This window comes from Ursus arctos, unplaced genomic scaffold (genome assembly GCF_023065955.2).
Source record: "Ursus arctos isolate Adak ecotype North America unplaced genomic scaffold, UrsArc2.0 scaffold_5, whole genome shotgun sequence".
Lineage (NCBI taxonomy): Eukaryota > Metazoa > Chordata > Mammalia > Carnivora > Ursidae > Ursus > Ursus arctos.
In genome coordinates, this window is record NW_026623067.1 from 65,886,993 (window position 1) to 65,906,556 (window position 19,564).

Below are 19,564 nucleotides of genomic sequence, written 5' to 3' on the forward strand. Positions count from 1 at the left end.
CTTTCTTCCCTTTTTATCTAGCAATACATATGGTCCTACCCTTGAATTTTTATAATATGATAGAACTTTAAAAAATTTATCACCATGCTTTTGATTTACAATTTACATTTTTTTTCTTTTCTTCCTTTTTTTTTAATAAGGTTAAACAAAATAATATGATTGAGAATCTAATTATAGGCTTAACAGCCTGTGTTGTGTGCTAGTCTTTATTCTGAATTCACTTTAGGTATCGGCCTACTTTTCTGAACAAGGGGGCACTTAAGTTAATTGCTTCATTAGAAACATGCATTTAGTCCTTTCTGATCTGTAAGTACAACTCCTTGGCATAGCTGCAGAAGTTTGAACACCTGCAGCCCAAGCAGCTTGAAAAGAAGCCGTAACTTAACTATAAAGGAAAATAAAAGAAGCTCAAGTTCAAAATGGTGTTATCAATGATATAGTGTTGTCACTAACTTGAGCTGACCTAAGAGAGTTGGCTTCTGCACTGCTCCTTATCAGCATCCAAAAGGGCATACAAAATTCTTTGTAAACTAATTTAAAAAGCGTCTTGTTTATTCAGAGGCAACTGTGAATGGTATTTGTTCAGAGCGTAGATCACATCAACTGCATACCAGCCAACAACTTATTTCTCTTCTAAGAAGGAAGCCAAGTATCAAAGACACAAAGTACTAAAGATAAGCTTCTCAATTCTCAACTGTTCTGAGCTCTCAATAAAGCTACTGATGTACAAATTGGGGTGGGACTCAACTGTCTCCACCTGCAGGCTTGTCTTAGATCCTTGGCTCTGGCTGGGAGAGGTGCTGATACTAGTGCGACCTTTAGTGCCCTTAGAAAACAAAACACACGCTTTCTTATGGCCCTAATCAATCAGTCCCTCTAAAGAGGATTCCACCCCTTTCTTCAAGTATTCTTGGGGCAGAAAAACTATGGCTGACTATTCCCATTTACAGGGCTGCTGAAAGCAAAGACATCATTGGTTTGCTCTTAGGATTCTTGAAAGACATGGCAAGTCATCCTTTTTCCTATTTTGTGGTTGGTTCTTAGATATTTTGTATTTGATACTTAATGAGGGGGTGACTTAAGTAAGTAGAAGAATGAATTTCATTCAGAAGTGGTTCAAATAATATATTATTAGGAAATTAAAACTGAGTTGATACAGAGAAAACATTGGAGGCTGCTGAGGCACAAAGTTTCTAGGATACTGAGTGGTCACATTCAGGCTATTGATGTTAAGTGCTTAAACATGACTCACAGGTAGCATCCAAAGTTTCAAATCTGAGTTTTAGTAAAACGATGGCATCTTTAAAATAATACAATTTAATTTTAGCTATAAGTACCTCGAGTTGATCAGAAACTGGAAAATATTTAAAACGTAAATAATTCAAAGACATTGTTAAGACTAATCTGACCCCCCGGGGCGCCTGGGTGGCTCAGTCCTTAAGCGTCTGCCTTCGGCTCAGGGCGTGATTCCGGCGTTCTGGAATTGAGCCCCACGTCAGGCTCTTCCGCTGGGAGCCTGCTTCTTCCTCTCCCACTCCCCCTGCTTGTGTTCCCTCTCTCGCTGCCTGTCTCTCTCTCTGTCAAATAAATAAATAAAATCTTAAAAAAAAAAAAAGACTAATCTGACCCCGAAATGTCTTTTTTACATTACTGAGATTAAAGCCCTTTGTGTCATTGAGTGAAGCATCTGGAATATTGAATTTTAAACTACCTTGTATAATTAGCAGTTTGTCACTTATTTCAAATATGAAAAATAGCAGTGAAACCCATTGCTGTTTTAGAGTAATTCTAAGTGCTGAGTTTTCCTGTCACAAAGTTACATTAATTGCTAACAATAGCCATGCTTCTGGAGGCACATTTAAGAAGAAATAACCTGTGCAAGTGTATCTGTGTGTTTGTATATAAATTCCAGAGAGGCAAAAAGTGGCCTTCATAAGTAGTTTCTATTACCCTCCCCCTCCTAAGCTGTGGGCTTGGGGCCTATTAGAATTATGTAAGTCTCTAACTATGTGTCTTTTTCAATGATTGGTATAGAAAAATAGTAATACACATTTTCCAGTAATTTTCAAATTTAAGGATTACAGAGCATGTGGGTAATTAACTGCATGTTAAGTGTTTTGACTGATTTAAAAGAAACTATTCACAAATGGATAACGCATTTCAGAAGTAAGCCTACTGAGGCAAAAAAAGACCTCAATGTAGGAAAAATTTATGACTAAATGAAATATTTAAAAATAATTACATTTTTTCAGTGGTTATGATGTAGTCAAACCTACAAATTTACATAGTTTTAACACGTAAACATGCTTAATTGATGTGGCTACAAGTATGGTTATTTTAGATTTATTTATTTATTTGTTTATTTATTTGACAGAGATAGAGACAGCCAGAGAGAGAGGGAACACAAGCAGCGGGAGTGGGAGAGGAAGAAGCAGGCTCATAGCAGAGGAGTCCGATGTGGGGCTTGATCCCATAACGCCAGGATCACGCCCTGAGCCGAAGGCAGATACTTAACGACTGCGCCACCCAGGCGCCCCCAAGTATGGTGATTTTAAAACTTTATGTCTTTTACTGGGAAGAATAATAAACAGTCTTCTGAGCACACTTTAGGTAGAAGTTAGAATTATTGTTAATTTACCAATTTGGAGGTATCTTACACTCTTAATTTTAGACATTTTTTTCTTTTATTCTGGAAATCGCCCTGCTTCCTTGTGCTTTTTGCTGTAAGATAGAATAGCTCTAGCATTCTGTAATTAAGCATCCCTCCCACTCCCAGAAGATAGAGATCTGTAGTATGTTAGTTTTGTTTTGTGAAGAGCTGACAAAGTGAGTTGTTTTTATTTTCATATTCAATTGTGTGAAGAGCTGACAAAGTGAGTTTTTTGCATTCAGTTGTTTTTATTTTCATATTCAGTTGTTAATTGAGAAAAAGAATATGCTTTATTTATGAAAATAATAGCTTTAAATTGAGAAAGCAAATTAAAACTGATTTAAAAATTTGCTCTGTTAAAACTTATTAATCAGTTGTCAGTGAATTGCCAATTAATAATTTACTTTTGGAATTTTATAGCATATTATATATATATATATATATACTGGTCATAAAAATTGAAGCAGTTTTATACTCTTCTCCCTAAATAAAAGATTAAAGAGTTTTTTTAGCCTTTTCAGGATTATCTAGGAAGAGATTCATGCTCTGTGATTAAAGAATAGTTTTCTCTAGTTTTCCATCTTTGGAAGTTTGTGCTTTGTTCCTGGTTTTGACTTTTTGTAATGGTTTTTTTTTGCATGTTTGTAATTTTTAGGGTATTTTTGTTTTGCATGTTAGCTTCTACAGCTTAAGCATCTCTTAATGACGTGCACATGGTCAAGGGATATTCCAGTATTAGAAAAAATATAGTTACTTTCTTTGAACCAAATATGTGTTGTACCACAGTTTGGTAAGTTTGAGGTCAGTCTGGGCAAATGTTTTTGAATTCATCGAAGAAGAACCTCTAATCATTAGAAATGAAAGTGTGATCAGTAAGAAAAGTCTTTACTCTTCATATTGTTGGGTATAGTAATTTTTTTCAGCGTTCAACTTGGGTAACTCATTTGCCATTTATGGACCTCTGTTTTTCTTATCTGTAAAAATTATAGATCAGTATTGAATAGAACTGTGATTTACTGAGTTGTGGTTGGCTAACTATTACATGTTTTTTTTGTTTTACTTATTTCCTTGGTGCTTTGTGTAGCTGAGAGAACAATATACAAAACATCGCTATTTGATAGTCACAGTTTCTTGCAAAAATATTAATTTTATTCTTTTACAACAGGTGACCAGAAATGGAGAGAAAAGTAAGCAGAATCTGTCTTGCTTCCGAACCTGACATAATTCATTTTCTACAAGTGGCTTGGGAGAAAACACTAGGATCTGGTTTTGTTATTACACTTACTGATGGTCAGTCAGCGTGGACCGGGACAGGTAATATTCACAGCAAATTTTTTAAAAGTAAAATTTTGGTAATGTGCTGTTCTTCAGTCCTCAGTGACACTTCAAATTAAGGTATTTCTTTAGTAGATTCTGGGTAAAATTAACATGATTGCTGTACTTGTTACTGCTGTCTAATTTACACATAGATTTATAATATTTAATGCCAGTTTCTATAATTAATAGAAGGATAGAGAAAGAAGCATGCGCCCCAGCAAATTCTGGTTACTAGTTGAGTCTTAGTACTTGGGGTTGGTCAGGGTTTTTAAATGATCTCTTTATACAAAACATAAATAGTACTTTATACATGTATTTTTTTTCAGGACCCCAGGGAAATATTGGGAGGCATAAGGAGGTGGGTTGGCTGGGCCAAGGGATTGTGTTAGCTTGGTGGAGTGCGGTACTGGTGATTTTCTTTTTATTTTATACACTTATATTGTTTGAATTATTTTCTAGTGAACAGGTATTACATTTGTAGCAAAAACAAAACGGTACTAGAGATTTTATAAACCAAGGTTCAAACCCTCATGTGGGATTTTGGCTATTATTTCATGAAATAGACTAAATTTTTTGCGTCTTCGGCAGTGATCTTTTAAAAAGTCTAATGGCCCTGAAATTATTTATGGAACATGGCAGGTATAAAGTGAAAATATATAGAATTATGTTTTGCTCATATAGTGAAGTTTCCATACTCTTCTAAAGTATTTTTTCAAAGATTTGAGAAACTATTTCTACAAAGATTTGAAAAACTATTTCTACAGTTATGCAACAGTCATTTCTAGAGTTATGTTATAAATAATGTTTTAGGCAAAATAATTCTCTCATGTGAATTTACATACCATTTATATATTCTATTAATTTAGAAATCTTTCCCTAAAACTTGTTACTGTAATTATTATATCTTTTAAAATTACATGGTGAAGTTTTGTTTCTTTCTTGGATGTTACAAATGCTGTTACACAGTACAGTCAAACTGAATTTAAACTTGCAGGGTTTTTTAAAAAAACTCTTCTTTTATGACAGAGAGCAAGGAATGCTGATGTAAGTATTAATAAAGTAAAGTAATTTCAAGGAAAATGTTTGCAGTACCTATTGTGGTATCTATTAAAGCTGTAAACTTCTGTGTAAGAGAAAACAGTTTTTGCTTGGTTGTTGCCATGTAGGAGTGGAAGAGAATTTTTCAGGTTAGCTCTGTGTATGCTAGTGTACCCAGGTGGCAATAGCTCTGTTTTGGAAGGGGGGGTGCACAGGGCTGAAGATAATGGCAGTAGGTTAATGCCATTGGCTGGAGAGAAGAGCAGTTTCAACCGAACAGCCCAGGAGGCAGGTCCTAAGTGAAGTGGTTGCTCGTATGTAAGGAATACTGTTACTTATAACTTAGATGTTCCCGACTGACAAATGGCTTATTGTGTATAATGAATTATGATTAGACAGATGACCCTGAGATACTTTAAGAGCCTTAATTACCAAAGAAAATATTACATTCTAAGTTAGTAAACCTCATTCACCAAAGCAAAGAACAATAATATGTTGTTTAAATTTTTTTTTTTATCATTAAGGATTGGGAATAAAAGAATATACTGATTAACTCTTAAATCTTGATTTAACCAGAAATTTAAGCTGAATTTACATTTATGGAACAATTTGTGTATGTCATAAAAAATGTGCTGGCAGTGGTTCTTAATATTATTATTATCAATATTGTTTTCCTAGATTCGTTAGGAGCAAGGAATGCATCTGATTTGTCTGTCACTCATTTTTTATAAGTGTCTAGACCAGTGCCTGGGACCTATATGCTCAACAGATATTCTTTGAAAGGATGCCTCAAATATATAAAACATCCTAGGAAAAAAGAAAGTGAACCATTTATTTTAGAATTAGAACTCCAGTGTCATATTTATTTCTTGTTGGCATTGGTCAGAAATATAGTATGCTTTGCCATTTGTTTTTTAGCTACTGAATAGTGTGAGAAAAATGTGATAGAAGACTTTCATATCCTTTGTTGTATTATTAAAATTTGGCTTGCTTACTAACCAGGCTTTCAAACAGAAAATTTTATAGTGTACCATATATGGTTGTTTTATTTTCAAAGATACTAAAGTTTTGAATTTCACAAATGCTTTATATATCTTTCATTATTCATTTCTATTTTCTTGTATAAATTTCAGGGACAAAATATCAAACCAAATAATATAACATTGTTTCCATGGTTAGTTGAGGCTTACTACATGAGTATGATTTGGTTTGGCACTTTATAGATAGACAATAACATGATTAAGAACATTGAAACAATTACATAATTGAAAAATGAAAATGGATTTCCTTCCTATACCTCATCCTGTTTTTTTGTACAACTTTTTGATTGCTGCAACCTTCAATTTGGATAATTTTTTTTTCTCTTTTCATTTGAGTAAAATTAAAAGGATGTGGGGTTCCTTTTAATCTCCCACACACTAAATTCACTGATTTCTTTTCCATTAGTAATGTTTTATCTAATGAATGTTTTGAGGTCTAATTATCATGTGGTCTATCATCACTTCAACATTATAGAGAATTGTATCACAGAGTTAAGTCACAAAGTAGGTTAAGGATTGATGACTGTTATGTGACCTTTATAAGTTTTATCAGTCAGCAGTAAGAATCTTGTATCACCCATCTCTGGAGTAGTTCATTGAAAAGTATACTTTATCAATAAATTTATTATCAAGTAATTATATTCATTTATATTTGTTCTAAACATTGATATTTGGTGACCTATATGGAGATTATGTGACAGAGTTCAGGGGAAAAAGGATTTTTAATAAATGCAATAAAGGAGGTCCATGATGTGATACCAACAAGATCTCTAATGGGATGATAAGGCTGTCTTCAAAGCACCAACACGAACTTAGGCTATGCACAGTCTTCCGTTCATTATCCATAAAGACCCAAAAGAAAAAAATCTTCTTTCCTTACTTACATCTTCATCTACCCACAAATAGTGTTAAAATGATGCTTTCTTGGATCCTATGTGTCTGAGAATAATTCCTTGGTTTTGGTCATGTTGGCCTGCTCACTTTTTATGCTATTATTATGTGGTTCAGCTGTATCCTTGCTGAATTTTATTATTTCCATGGCTTTTTATTTCTGGTCACCAAAGTTTTTGGAGCAGTGAATGCTTACAGCTGTGCTTCTTCCAGATGTTCTTAGCACAAAATTCAAAACTGGTGACCAAGTTGTTTTTCTAGGACTGAAGTTCTAAATAGACAGTAAAAATTTCACATTTACTGTTAATGGAAATATTCTAGTAAATTTTTTTTCTTAATTTTTTTCTCACAGTTTTTAAAGGGGAAGTATAAACAGAAAAATTTTTTTCATGTTTTTTTTCTCTCTCAAAAATGAAATATTCCATAATAATAGAACAGCGTTCACAGATGGGGTAACGTAAGAGAATATCTAAGATGTCAGCACTTGAATTAGGCTGCATGAGGCTGGAATTTCTGTCTTAAACTTTTGTATCCTTGGTGCCTAGAATAGTACCTAGCACATAGTACGTGCTGAGTAAGCATTGTTTTAAATAAGTGAATCGAACCAATAAATTCTATAAAATATTTTCAGATATGTATCTTTTCGTTTTAATGTCATATAGAATGCTTTTCAAGGGATGTTTTTTCAATAGGCATACTTTATTTCTTGTGTGTTTTCATTCATTCTTTCTTTTTTTTAAAAGATTTTATTTATTTATTTGAGAGAGAGCATGAGTAGCAAGGAGAGGGAGAAACAGACTCCCCACTAAGCAGGGAGCCAAACTCAGGGCTTGATCCCAGATCCCCAGAATCATGACCTGAGCCAAAGGCAGATGCTTAACCCACTGAACCAACCCAGGCGCCCTCTTTTGTGTTTTCTGTAGTTGGATTAAACATGGTTCTACAGATTTATTTCCTATTTCTCTGTGAAATATTTTCTCTTCTTAGGTATTTATAACTCTTCAAAATTACCCAACACAAAATACAAAATTATTCCTTAACTAGGAAGCATTAGTTTTCTTATTTTTGTTTTTGTTTGTTTCTTTTCTTTTTTTTTTTTTTTAGAAGGGCTAATAGGGTAACTGAAAGATAATAGATTTGATAAATAGATTTGATAGTGGTGAGCATCTTAAATATGCATCTGCTTCAGAGACAGAGAAAATATATGAAAGGATTTTAGAAGCTGTAAAATCACATAAAGAACATAAAAGTTTTTCTTCTTACCTCTTTTTGACATCTGTGTTGAGATTCATATTACTATCAGAAATGACCAAAATTGAATAATGAAAAATATATGGATATGTTTCAAAATTCTCTTCCTCTTTGCCTGTCATGGTGCTTCCAGGCATACTTGACAGCACACAGACCAAAGGTATGAAAATCTGTGTTATATTTTTAGGGATTCTTTAGTCAAGCTTTCATTGATTTCTGTAGTATGTCCTACTAATGTGTTTTTTTAATGCCATGGAAGGAAATAGTTTTTCCAGTGTCCCATATTTGCCTCACCACAAAACCAACCAACCAAGAGACCATAAGTATGAATCCGAGTTTGACCACTTAATCTACTCCATGACCGTAGACCGTTTACTTGATCTGAGCATCAATTTTATCATTTGAAACATCTTTGAGTATTATAAGGAATAAAATAGATAAATGTAACCTTTACACATAAAAGTATAGAACCACATGAGACTTTCATCATTGTACTAGCCTGAATTGACACAGGAAACCACCCAACCACATGCACACATTCCAAACAAATGTTAGATTAAGTCTTGTAATTTTAAAAGCAAACAGACCCATTGCAGCTTTTGAATGTAAGAAAGGGAACTCCCCAGGTGCCATCTGTGAAAAGGTATCTGAAAACCAAAGTGGTTAATGGGAACTAAAGCTTAACTCTAGGTTCATGGAACTATATATCTGAGCTAGATATATGTCTAAATGACTGTGTAGTACCTAAGTGGGTTAGAATGTTGAGACGGCAGGCCTCTTAAGGAACTGGAACTGAGCCCTCAGTGTAAAGAAAGGAAACTGAAAGGTATCTTGTTAATGAAATCATCTTAAAAAAAGTCAAAACAAGGGGCGCCTGGGTGGCACAGCGGTTAAGCGTCTGCCTTCAGCTCAGGGCGTGATCCTGGCGTTATGGGATCGGGCCCCACATCGGGCTCCTCCGCTGTGAGCCTGCTTCTTCCTCTCCCACTCCCCCTGCTTGTGTTCCCTCTCTCGCTGGCTGTCTCTATCTCTGTCAAATAAATTAAAAAAATCTTTAAAAAAAAAAAAAAGTCAAAACAAAAACAAAAGACTGCTCTCTGGTTTGAAGATGCAGCATAAAATCAAACTAGACACTAAGAGCTATGAGTGGATAAAAGTCTGGACAAAAATCAGAACCCTAAGTCTGTGTTATGTATGGATGAGGGATGAGGGATTTAAGGTTGAACTCTTTGCTTCAAGTGTAAAAACCAAGTTAAGAAATTAACTTTCAAAACTGGTCCAGAGCTGTTGAAACCTGTTGCGACTCCCAGAAAGGTAAACTAGCAACCTTGATTCAAAGCCAGCTGTATTGCCCAGAGCAGATGATACTCTGGCTAGAGGAGAGCCTTATTCAAACACTGCAAAGCATGAAAGAGAAAAAACAGAATGAGAATGTGTCAGCGGTAGAAATGGAATTAATACTCCAGGAACCATGCATAAAGACTGATCTGAAAGAGATCTTATATATGTTTAAAGCCTTCAAATATTTAAAGGAAGGGTGTGGCAAGAACAGGATATTATGAAAAAGAAAGAGTATCTATCTAGAATTGAGAATATAATTGTTGAAGTAAAAATCTCTGTAGATGAGTAAAGCATCAGCTTTCAGTATACCTAGATGAGAGAACTGGAAGTCAGATCTGTAATATAATGTGTGTCAAACAGGCGACACTCAATAAATATTAATTCCCTTCTCTTTTGTTCCTCATCACCTACCTTCATCCTCCTTCTTTATTTTTTGGCACATAATGAGATGAGAAGAATGAACTCCATTTTTACTTTAATTCGACTCAGCACATGTGAATGAGAAGTAGACTATAGACTATTTAATCTCTTTAATAAATTGAGGCAAGGAAGAAAGACGTTTTAAAATACTGAACTTATTAATCATTATAAGAAATAATTTATCTGGCTTTGACCTAGGAGCACGTATATAAGATGGTAGTTTTTCTAGTAATTTACAATGCATGTGTTTCATCCGAGGGCAGAGAAAAATGATGCAAGGAGTCTAATGTTTTTCAGATGAGATTTGAGACTAAATTAATGTGTTTCTCAAAAATTGCTAGTTCAGTTAAAAGGTATAATTTGACTTAAAAATGTGTGGTATAGGGATTGGTTTTACCTTTTGTTTAAATTTCTGTTACAAAAGTGATAAATTAGTAGCAACAGGTAAATAAATATATACTCATGTTTAGAAATTTATTTTTCATTTCAAAATTTTTTATTAATGTTTCCCATAGTTTCTGAGTCAGAGATTTCCCAAGAAGCTGATGACATGGCATTGGAAAAAGAGAAATATGTTGATGAACTGAGAAAAGCATTGATATCAGGAGGAGGACCAGCTGATGCATACAAATTTGATTTTTCCAGAGAGTCTTGTAATTTCTCCTTTGAGAAAAACTTGAAAGATGTTTCAGTAAGTAACATGGTCCATAATAATGTAAGTGGTAAAATGTCAGGGCACTTATTGAGGAATTATCTAAATAACTAGCTTCTTATTCCCAGACTATCTGGGAAATAGAAGTGTTAAAAGTACTAGGTTTTCAAGTTGGAAGAATGCTTCTTCATTCAACGTTACAGTCATTAAATGCTTCATACTAATTAATTGTGAAAAGTAATTATTAGAAAATGTATTTAGTTTTTAATGCTTTAAAAATAAGTATTATAGAGGTAATTACATGAATGAGCAGTTCTGCCAAGTGGGGTCAGAAACTTCAGGCCATGAGACAGGGTTTATTTTAATAAGTTTTGGGAAATACTGATTTTAAGAAAGAAGATAATATATTTACCATTGAGTACTTAATAATTATAACTCATTCTCTACTTTATTAGAATGTATTCAGAATTATAGAATGAGATAGTTAAGTGTAGTAAGACATATCATTAGGCATTAAGGTATTTTATTTATATATCAGACCTAGAAATACTAAAATAGAAATAACATTCAACTCAGGTTTTTACAGACAAGGATATCTGCTACTTGTCCTGTTCAGTTCTGATACCAATTCAGATCAAGGTGGGTGGTTTATGTATCAAAAATATTTATCAAAATGTACTGTTTGTATATTTTAACCAAGTTTATGGGATAATTAGAGATTGAATTATTTGTTTTTGCCAGTGGTTTATATTCTGATATGAGGTCTTTAGTAGAGGAAAGGGAGGGAAATCTTTAGCACATTAAGGTTAGAGACAGTCATTGACAATTTGTGCTGGAACTAAATTGAGTTTAAAAAATTCCTTGAAAATGACTCTTTAATTCAGAATGATTAAAGGGATTTCACCAATTAGAGAAACACGTAAAGCAACAGATGGAATCATTATTTTGAAATGTATGTTAACCTATAGAGAATAATACAGAGAGACTGGTTTCAGTAATTATTTCTGTTTAGAGGATACATACTTTTTCCACTTACCTGCCAATTTATGTAAGTTTCAATATGCCAAGGTCCTTAAAATGATAATTTAGAACGGGTTAAGAAAGGTTTGAACTGGCTGCTGAAATTTGGTTATTTATCACAAAGCGTTCTTTCCTATGGCCGAAGCACAATCAGATGATGTTATGTACTCTAAAACTGCTGAGTGTTTCTTTTAATATTTCGAAGCAGATCATTGTCAAATTGGGAGTTACACCATTTCCCATTCAATAAGCATTTGTATGTAATGACTGACAGGGGGTTTGCTGCCTCGGGGTTGGATGAGTACTTACCATGTTTGGCAGTACATCTGATTTTGCTGCTTTTGTGAAGAAAGAACTTCAAGTATTCATGACCTACGTCTTTTACAATTGGCTTGGCATGAATCAGCATTGAAAACTGACAATTATCCGAAAAGATACTTGCTTACCACCCCGAACATAACTTTATTGAGTCAGAATCACGAACTACTCGCTACCTGTTCAACAGGCTTTCTCAAGAAGGAAACAGAATAAGAGATCCCCAGTAATGCAGAAGTGCAGTGGTTCCTTCAAGGATATGTCTTAAAGCACTACACTGCAGTTTAGATAGCTCCCTCCTTGTTTATCATCTATTACATTTGCTTGTGAGAGAAAGAAATGCTATTCTCAGGACAGTTGGACGAGTTCATTCATGACGTGACTTACTTGAGGGGTATTTTTGGATATTTGAATGAAAGAAAACTTTCACTTTGTGGTGCTGTAGTCAGTCTTATGGGTGCAGATGAAAATCACAAGTTCATTTGGCCAAACTGCTGTGGGAGTCTTCCAGTGCCTCAGGATGTGCTTCTGCAGATTGAATTTCAGAGTGACAATATCTTGCAAATTCATCTGCTGGCAAAAATATGCAGACAATTGGAAACATGGCAGAATGCTTTTAAGGCTTATAGTGCTTTGGATGACCTAAAAATTTAAAAGGAATTTGTAATCTTTTCCTTGATGACACAGACATCTGATTGTTGCCAAAAATGACCTCTTGTACTTAGAAAAAAAGGGAAGAATGAACATAGATTCAATTCAGAAAGTTGTAGTGAATTCTGTTGTTTGTTGACATGAGGTTACCCGGCCATGGCAAAGAATTTTCTATGAGTCCTATGTACGTTTACTACCAGATTCATACCTCTCAGAATCATGGTTTTTAGGCATTTGTTGCCATCATTTCAAGAAGTTTTAGGTTTTTAATTCTGCATTGGAGATCACTGTATAATTGGAACATTTCGAGTATTCAGGTCATATAAGACTTACTTGGAATTTATATAAAGTTAATAGAGGCATCCAGCTGGCCGAACATGTGATTCTTGATCTTGGGTTGTGAGTTCAAGCCCCACGTTGGGCGTAGAACTTACTTAAAAAAAAAAAAAAAAAACTTTTTTAAAGGAATTAACTACTGATTTTTGTACTCAAAAAGACCTGGGTTTTTAGAAATACGACCTTATGTTTTATTAGAGTGTCTATCCAAAGCAATGAAATACTTAATGCATAAGGTATATGTTACACATTTTTTGGAGGGAGCCTGTACATAATTTTCATGAGATTGCTTTTGAGCTCATAACACCCAACAATTCATTTATACTCTAATTAGTTTTTCTTTATAGACGACATAGGTTTGTTTTTTTTTTTTATTGTAGCTTAATTCTCATTGGAATAAGGAATGACCAGCAAGACATTAACTCTTTTTTTTCATATGGGGCAAACCTCTGGGACCCTTCCTGCCCCATCACCAGTGCTCTCATTATTCTAGATGAAAACATACTCTGGTGCAAGCATTTAGAATTCATTATGTCTCTGCTGTAAGTAGCGCCATTCAGGAGATTATTCATACAGTTTGTGTCACTACTTTTTCTCTGCCATTCACAACTCATACTGATTTTGCAGTGTATTCTTTGTCATGCAAACAATACATTCTAATAATGGTTTCCTTTTTTGCTTTTATAACTTGATCTGTTTCTTCAGAAAAAAATTATTTATGAGCCAAAAAAAAAAACACCTAATAATTTTTGGAAAAGCATAACCTTGGGCTCATTATTTGCTTGCTCATACCTCTGTTTTCTCATCTCTCGAGTTTTAAAGTGATTTCTTGGGTTCATTCCAGGTCATTTAACATACTAGTCTTATATTTCTAAAAGTAGCCCAAATGAAGGAAATCTATGAGTTTTGAAGAAAAATAAACATGATACACACACACATAAACACACACCTACACACACACACACACGAGAATTGGCTACAGGCCTCTGTTAGAATTAAAGTCTATTTTCATAAATAAATAAAATCTTAAAAAAAAAATAAAGTCTATTTTCATTTCCTTTTCCTTTGTCTCCCTTGCCCCTTCCATGAGAAACTGGGATACAGTTTAGGCTGAATATTTGACAACTTAAGTACGACAGAGGCCAATTTTTCTGATTTAAAAATCCAAATAGGCAGTCTTGGGTTAGTATGATGGTTTTATGATGTTGGAGGCCCAGGCTTCCCTAATCATGTTGCTTTGCCATTTTTAACAGGCAGTTTTTATCTCACGATCCAAGAAGACTGCTCTAGCTTTAGCTTCACCGTATGTTCACCTTTTGGGCAAGAGGACTGAGTTAAGGAGAAGATAAAGAGCATGCACATTTTCTTTAAGGGCATCACCTAAAATTGCATACATTACTTTTGCTTACATCCCATTGTCCAGCATTAAGTCACAAAGCTTCACCTAGCTGCAGGGGAATCTTAAGCTGTATCCTGTGCCCAGAAACATCCATTACTGTGTAAAAGGGGAAGGAGAGATACTGAAGGACAACTAGCAATCTCTGCATGATAACATTTAAGAGAGATTGAAACGTCATTTAGAAGGGTTCACTTTTATTGTTACAGGGGTGTTTCTGTAGTATTTTCCTTACAAATAATTGTTTTGTCATATTTTAGTTCCAAAAATGTTGCAAGACAGTTATTATATGTTGAAAGACAATTATCATATGGTTTTTCTCATCTATGGAACATAAGAACTAGGAAGATCGGTAGGAGAAGAAAGGGATAAAGAAAGGGGGGTAATCAGAAGGGGGAATGAAGCATGAGAGACTATGGACTCTGAGAAACAAACTGAGGGCTTCAGAGGGGAGGGGGGTGGGGGAATGGGATAGGCTGGTGATGGGTAGTAAGGAGGGCACGTATTGCATGGTGCACGGGGTGTTATACGCAACTACTGAATCATCGAACTTTGCATCAAAAACCAGGGGTGTACTGTATGGTGACTAACATAATATAATAAAAAAATATTATAAAAAATAAAAAAAATGTTGCAATATATAGTGAGGAACAGGCTAGTTTGTATCTTGCTATATATTGTAACTTTTTAAGTAAAAAAATGCATTCCAAATTCAAACAACTTCCCTACAGTAATTTAATTTTCATTCTCAGATATATAAAAATGAGGTCAAATAAGTTAGCCAAAAGCAGCCAAAGTTGTTTGTAAAAACACTAGTCCAAAATCCTTTATTATTACCATGTGTCCCTGTAGTTTGGGGACTTTGAATTCAAATGGGTATTTCCAGATGAAGTATCAGAATTTGAGCATTTATTATGATACTTTGCGAAAGACTTTGTCAAAAATAGCAATGGCTTTCAGGTTTGTGGGAGTATGGGTTGCAAATGTGTTGTTTGAATGCCTGAAAAAAAATAGTATTTTTATTTCTGTAATAGAAATATTTGTATACATCTGCCATTTTTATATAATTTCCTGACCTCTTTGGAATGTGGGAACTAAATCAGTAATGTAAGTGGTACAGAAATCCTGCTCAAAGTATATACTCTCTAGTTAAGCCATAGAAAAGACATTAGAATTTTTACTTTAAGAAAATTATTAATTTTTAGCTATACTATTTAATCTTTGAGAACTTTTGCTTTTGCTTGCTTCATATTGCTCAGCTTTGATTTAAAATGTTTTCTTCTTTTAAAAGAACATTTCAAAGTGATTATATTTTAGTTTTTTCAGTTACTCCATGATAGTGCAGGAAAGAAAGACAGAAGTAGAAAATAACATGTAAAAACCATGCTCTAGAAGGACTTTTGAGTGTTAATAATACGAGTATTTGCTTCTTACTTTTCAGTTAATCTCCTTTAACATGTACTTTCACTTCACCCTGTGGACCTGGCATTGTCACTGTTTATATGTGAGGAACAGAGGCTGAAGGCCTAAGCAAGTTCTTAAGGAAAGCAGAGGTGGTAAGTTAGATAGGATAGAATCTAGGCCACTGTCCTAAAAATCCAAAACAATTTTTTTTTAATTTGTTGAGGTGTAATGTGTAATGTACATGTGATAAAATGTATCCTGTGTTAAATACAGGTTTCATTACTCCAGAGAATCCCTTCATGCCTCTTTTCAGTCAGTCTTACTGCCTTTCCTCCCCCAACACTGCCCACCCTCCAAAGCCCCAGGCAACCACTGAACTGTTCTCTGTCACTATAGATTAGCTTTGCCTGTTTTAGAATTTCATATAAATGGAACCATACAGTATGTACTCTCACGTGTAACTTTATATAGTATAATATTTTTGAGCTTCATCAAAATGTGTTATGTATCAGCAATTCATTTTTTTTGATTGCTGAGTAGTGTTCCATGGTACAAATATACCACATTCACATTCTGGTGGATAGATGGATGGTTGCCAGTTCTGGTTTCCTATGAGTAAAGCTCTGTCCCAACCCCAAACTGTTTTGAATACTTAGGTTTATAATAAATTTTGAAATCAGGTAGTATAAGTCCTTCAACTTTGTTCTTTTTCAAAGTTGTTTTGGATTTTTTGTATACTTCAGATTTTCTTGTGAGATTTATAATCAATTCATCATATCTACCATTAACTTTTTTGAAGTCTTGATTTGGAATGCTTTGAATCGACAGACTTGACATCTTAACAATATTGAGTCTTCTGTCTTATGAACAAGATCTGTCTCTCCATTTATTTAGTCAGTGGTCTCAACCAGGGGAGATTTTGCTCTACCAGGGACATTTGGCAATATCTGGAAACATTTTTGATTTTTACAGTTAGCAGCTGTGACTGGCATCCTTAGAGATGCTGCTAGACACCCTGCGGTGCACAGGAACAGGCTTTCTACAACAAAGAAGTCTCTGACCCAAAACATCATTAGTACCAAAGTTGGGAAATACTGATTTAATATTCCTTAATCACTCAGCAGCTGTTTAGAGTTTTCGAAGTGTAGGTTTTGTAAATCTTTTATCAGTTTATCATTCTGAAATGGAAGCTTAGGTCATTGATTTGAGACCTTTCTTTTTATTAATATAGGCATTTTAGGATCCAACTTTTCTTCCAAGTGCTGCTTTAACAGCATTTCACAAATTTTGGTATCTCATGTTTTGTTTTGTTTTGTTTTTTTTAATTTAGTTTAACAAAGTACTTTCTAATTTCCCTTTTGATTTCATTTTTCACTTATGTATTATTTGGAAGTTTGTAATTTAGTTCTAATTTTTTCCAGATATTTTTCTGTTACTGGTTTTTAATTTAGGTCCTTGTTGTTAGAAAATTTTATATGACTTGAAACCTTCTGAGTTTATTTGGGTTTGTAGTAAGGCCCTGAATATGGTCTCTCTTGTTCATTGGTCTGATTGTACTTGAAAGAAAGATTCTGCTGTTGTTAGGTGGATTGTTCTTTAAATGTCAGATCAAGTTGGTTAATCTTTTTCTTTTTTTTTTTTTTAAAGATTTTATTTATTTATTTGACAGAGATAGAGACAGCCAGCGAGAGAGGGAACACAAGCAGGGGGAGTGGGAGAGGAACAAGCAGGCTCATAGCAGAGTAGCCTGATGTGGGGCTCGATCCCATAACGCCGGGATCACGCCCTGAGCCGAAGGCAGACGCTTAACCGCTGTGCCACCCAGGCGCCCCCAAGTTGGTTAATCTTGTTCAAGTTTTCTGTATTCTTGCTTCTTTTCTTTTCCTGTTAGATTTTATTTATTTATTTATTTTAGAAAGAGAGTGGGATGAGGGCAGGGGGCGGGCGGGAGGAGCAAAGTAGAAGGGAGAGGAGGAGGAAAGAATCTCAAGCAGACTTCACACTGAGCATGGAGCTGAAGGTGGGGCTAGATCTAACAACCCTGAGATCATGAGCCGAGCTAAAACCAAGAGTTGGATGCTTAAACCAAGTAAGCCACCCAGGTGCCCCAACTTATTTCCTATTTATCTCTTCTACCAATGACTGAGAGTGTGTTCAAATCTACAGCTGCAATTATGGATTTGTTTACTTCTTGAAGTACTATCAAGTTGCCCTTTATGTGTTTTAAATTTTTGTTATAAGATGCGAAGCATTAAGGTTTGTCATGTCCTCTTGGTGATTTGACCCCTTTATCACTTGAAGTGACCTTCACACTCTTAATATTTTTTGATCTGAAATCTACTTTATATATTAGCAATCCTATTCTTTTTTTTTAATTTTTTATTATGTTATATTAGTCACCATACAATACATCCTTAGTTTTTGATATAGTGTTCCATGATTCATTGTTTGCGTGTAACACCCAGTGCACCATGCAATACATGCCCTCCTTAATACCATCACCAGCCTATCCCAGTCCCCCACCCCCTCCCCTCTGAAGCCCTCAGTTTGTGTCCCAGAGTCCATAGAATCCTACTCTTTTTTAATTTATTTTTTGATAGGAGTTAGCATGGTCTTTTTCCTTCCTTTTGCTTTTGACTGTTTTTGTCTTTATTTAAATTGGGTTTCTTTTAAGAAACATACAAATGGATTTTGCTTTTTTAAATTCAGCTTGTCCAATTTCTGTCTTTGATTGGCTTATTTAGCTAATTTTTATGCTATTTTAGTTCGTGCTCTAGGGTTTATAGCATACATCTTTACCTTATCACGATCTACCTTAAAGTGATACTGCTTCACAGATAGTTTAAGAATCTTACAACAACAACAACAAAAAGAATCTTACAACAATATACCTGCATTTCACCTCTCCTAGGTGTTATGCTACTGTGGTCATTCATTTTACTTACATATATATGTATAAACTCTATAACGTTTTGTTATTATTTTTATTTTTAGCTTTTAACCTTTAAAGGTTAACTTTTAAAAATCATTTTGAAATAATTTTAAACTTAACAAAAAGTTTCAAAAATAATACAGAGTTTCAGGGTACCCTTTACCATGCTTTCCCAATGATATCAATCATAACCATAGTACATTAGGAAAAGCAAGAAATTGACATTGGTATAATATTATTGACTAAAAAATAGACCTTATACAGATTTTACCAGTTTTTACAAGCACTGTGTTTTGTTTTGTTTTTGTTGTTGTGTTGTGTTTTGTTTCGTTTTTGTGTGCTTATGGTTAAACATTTTGATATATGAATTTTTTTATATGAATGGATTCATGTAATCACCACCACAATCATCATACAGAACTGTTCCATTATCACAAAGAAACCCCTTCATTCCCTCATGCTATACCTTTATGGTCATACCCTCTCTCCAGTGTAACTCCCAGCAGCTGCTTGTCTGTTCTTCATCATTGTGAAGTTTTGTCATTTCAAGAATGTTGTATTAATGGAATCGTACAGTATGTAACTTTTATAGATTGACTTCCTTTTCCATGGAGCATAATGCCCTTGAGATAGATCTGAGTTGTTTGCATGTATCACTAATTCATTTTTATTTATTGCTTAGTAGTCTGTTGTATGGCTGATGCTTTGTTTATCCATTTACAGACTCAAGAACATTTGGGTTGTTTCCACTTTTTGGTTGTTCCAAAGCTTCTTTGAACGTACATATAGAACCTTCTGTGTGAGCATAAGGTTTCATTTCTCTGGTGCAAAGGTTGGCCAACTATAGCCTGTAGATTGGCCACGCATTTTGGTAAATATATAAGCGTTTCCATTTGTTTATATATTGTCT

General features: G+C 34.4%; 1 protein-coding gene across 9 annotated transcripts in view; it reads left to right on the plus strand.

Annotated features, from left to right (window-relative positions):
- XRCC4 (X-ray repair cross complementing 4) overlaps positions 1 to 19,564 on the plus strand; it is a 270,818-nt gene that overhangs the window by 8,075 nt on the left and 243,179 nt on the right. For 6 of the 9 annotated variants that reach the window (XM_057307398.1, XM_044384061.2, XM_048221136.2 and 3 more), the window contains exons 2-3: positions 3,816 to 3,964; positions 10,464 to 10,639. In XM_057307398.1, the coding sequence (XP_057163381.1) occupies positions 3,826 to 3,964; positions 10,464 to 10,639 (315 nt within the window). In that variant the 5' untranslated portion in view covers positions 3,816 to 3,825. Of the gene's footprint in view, positions 1 to 2,374; positions 2,541 to 3,815; positions 3,965 to 10,463; positions 10,640 to 19,564 lie in introns of all 9 variants that reach the window. The other 3 variants (XM_057307396.1, XM_057307397.1, XM_044384064.3) reach the window with 2 other exon arrangements.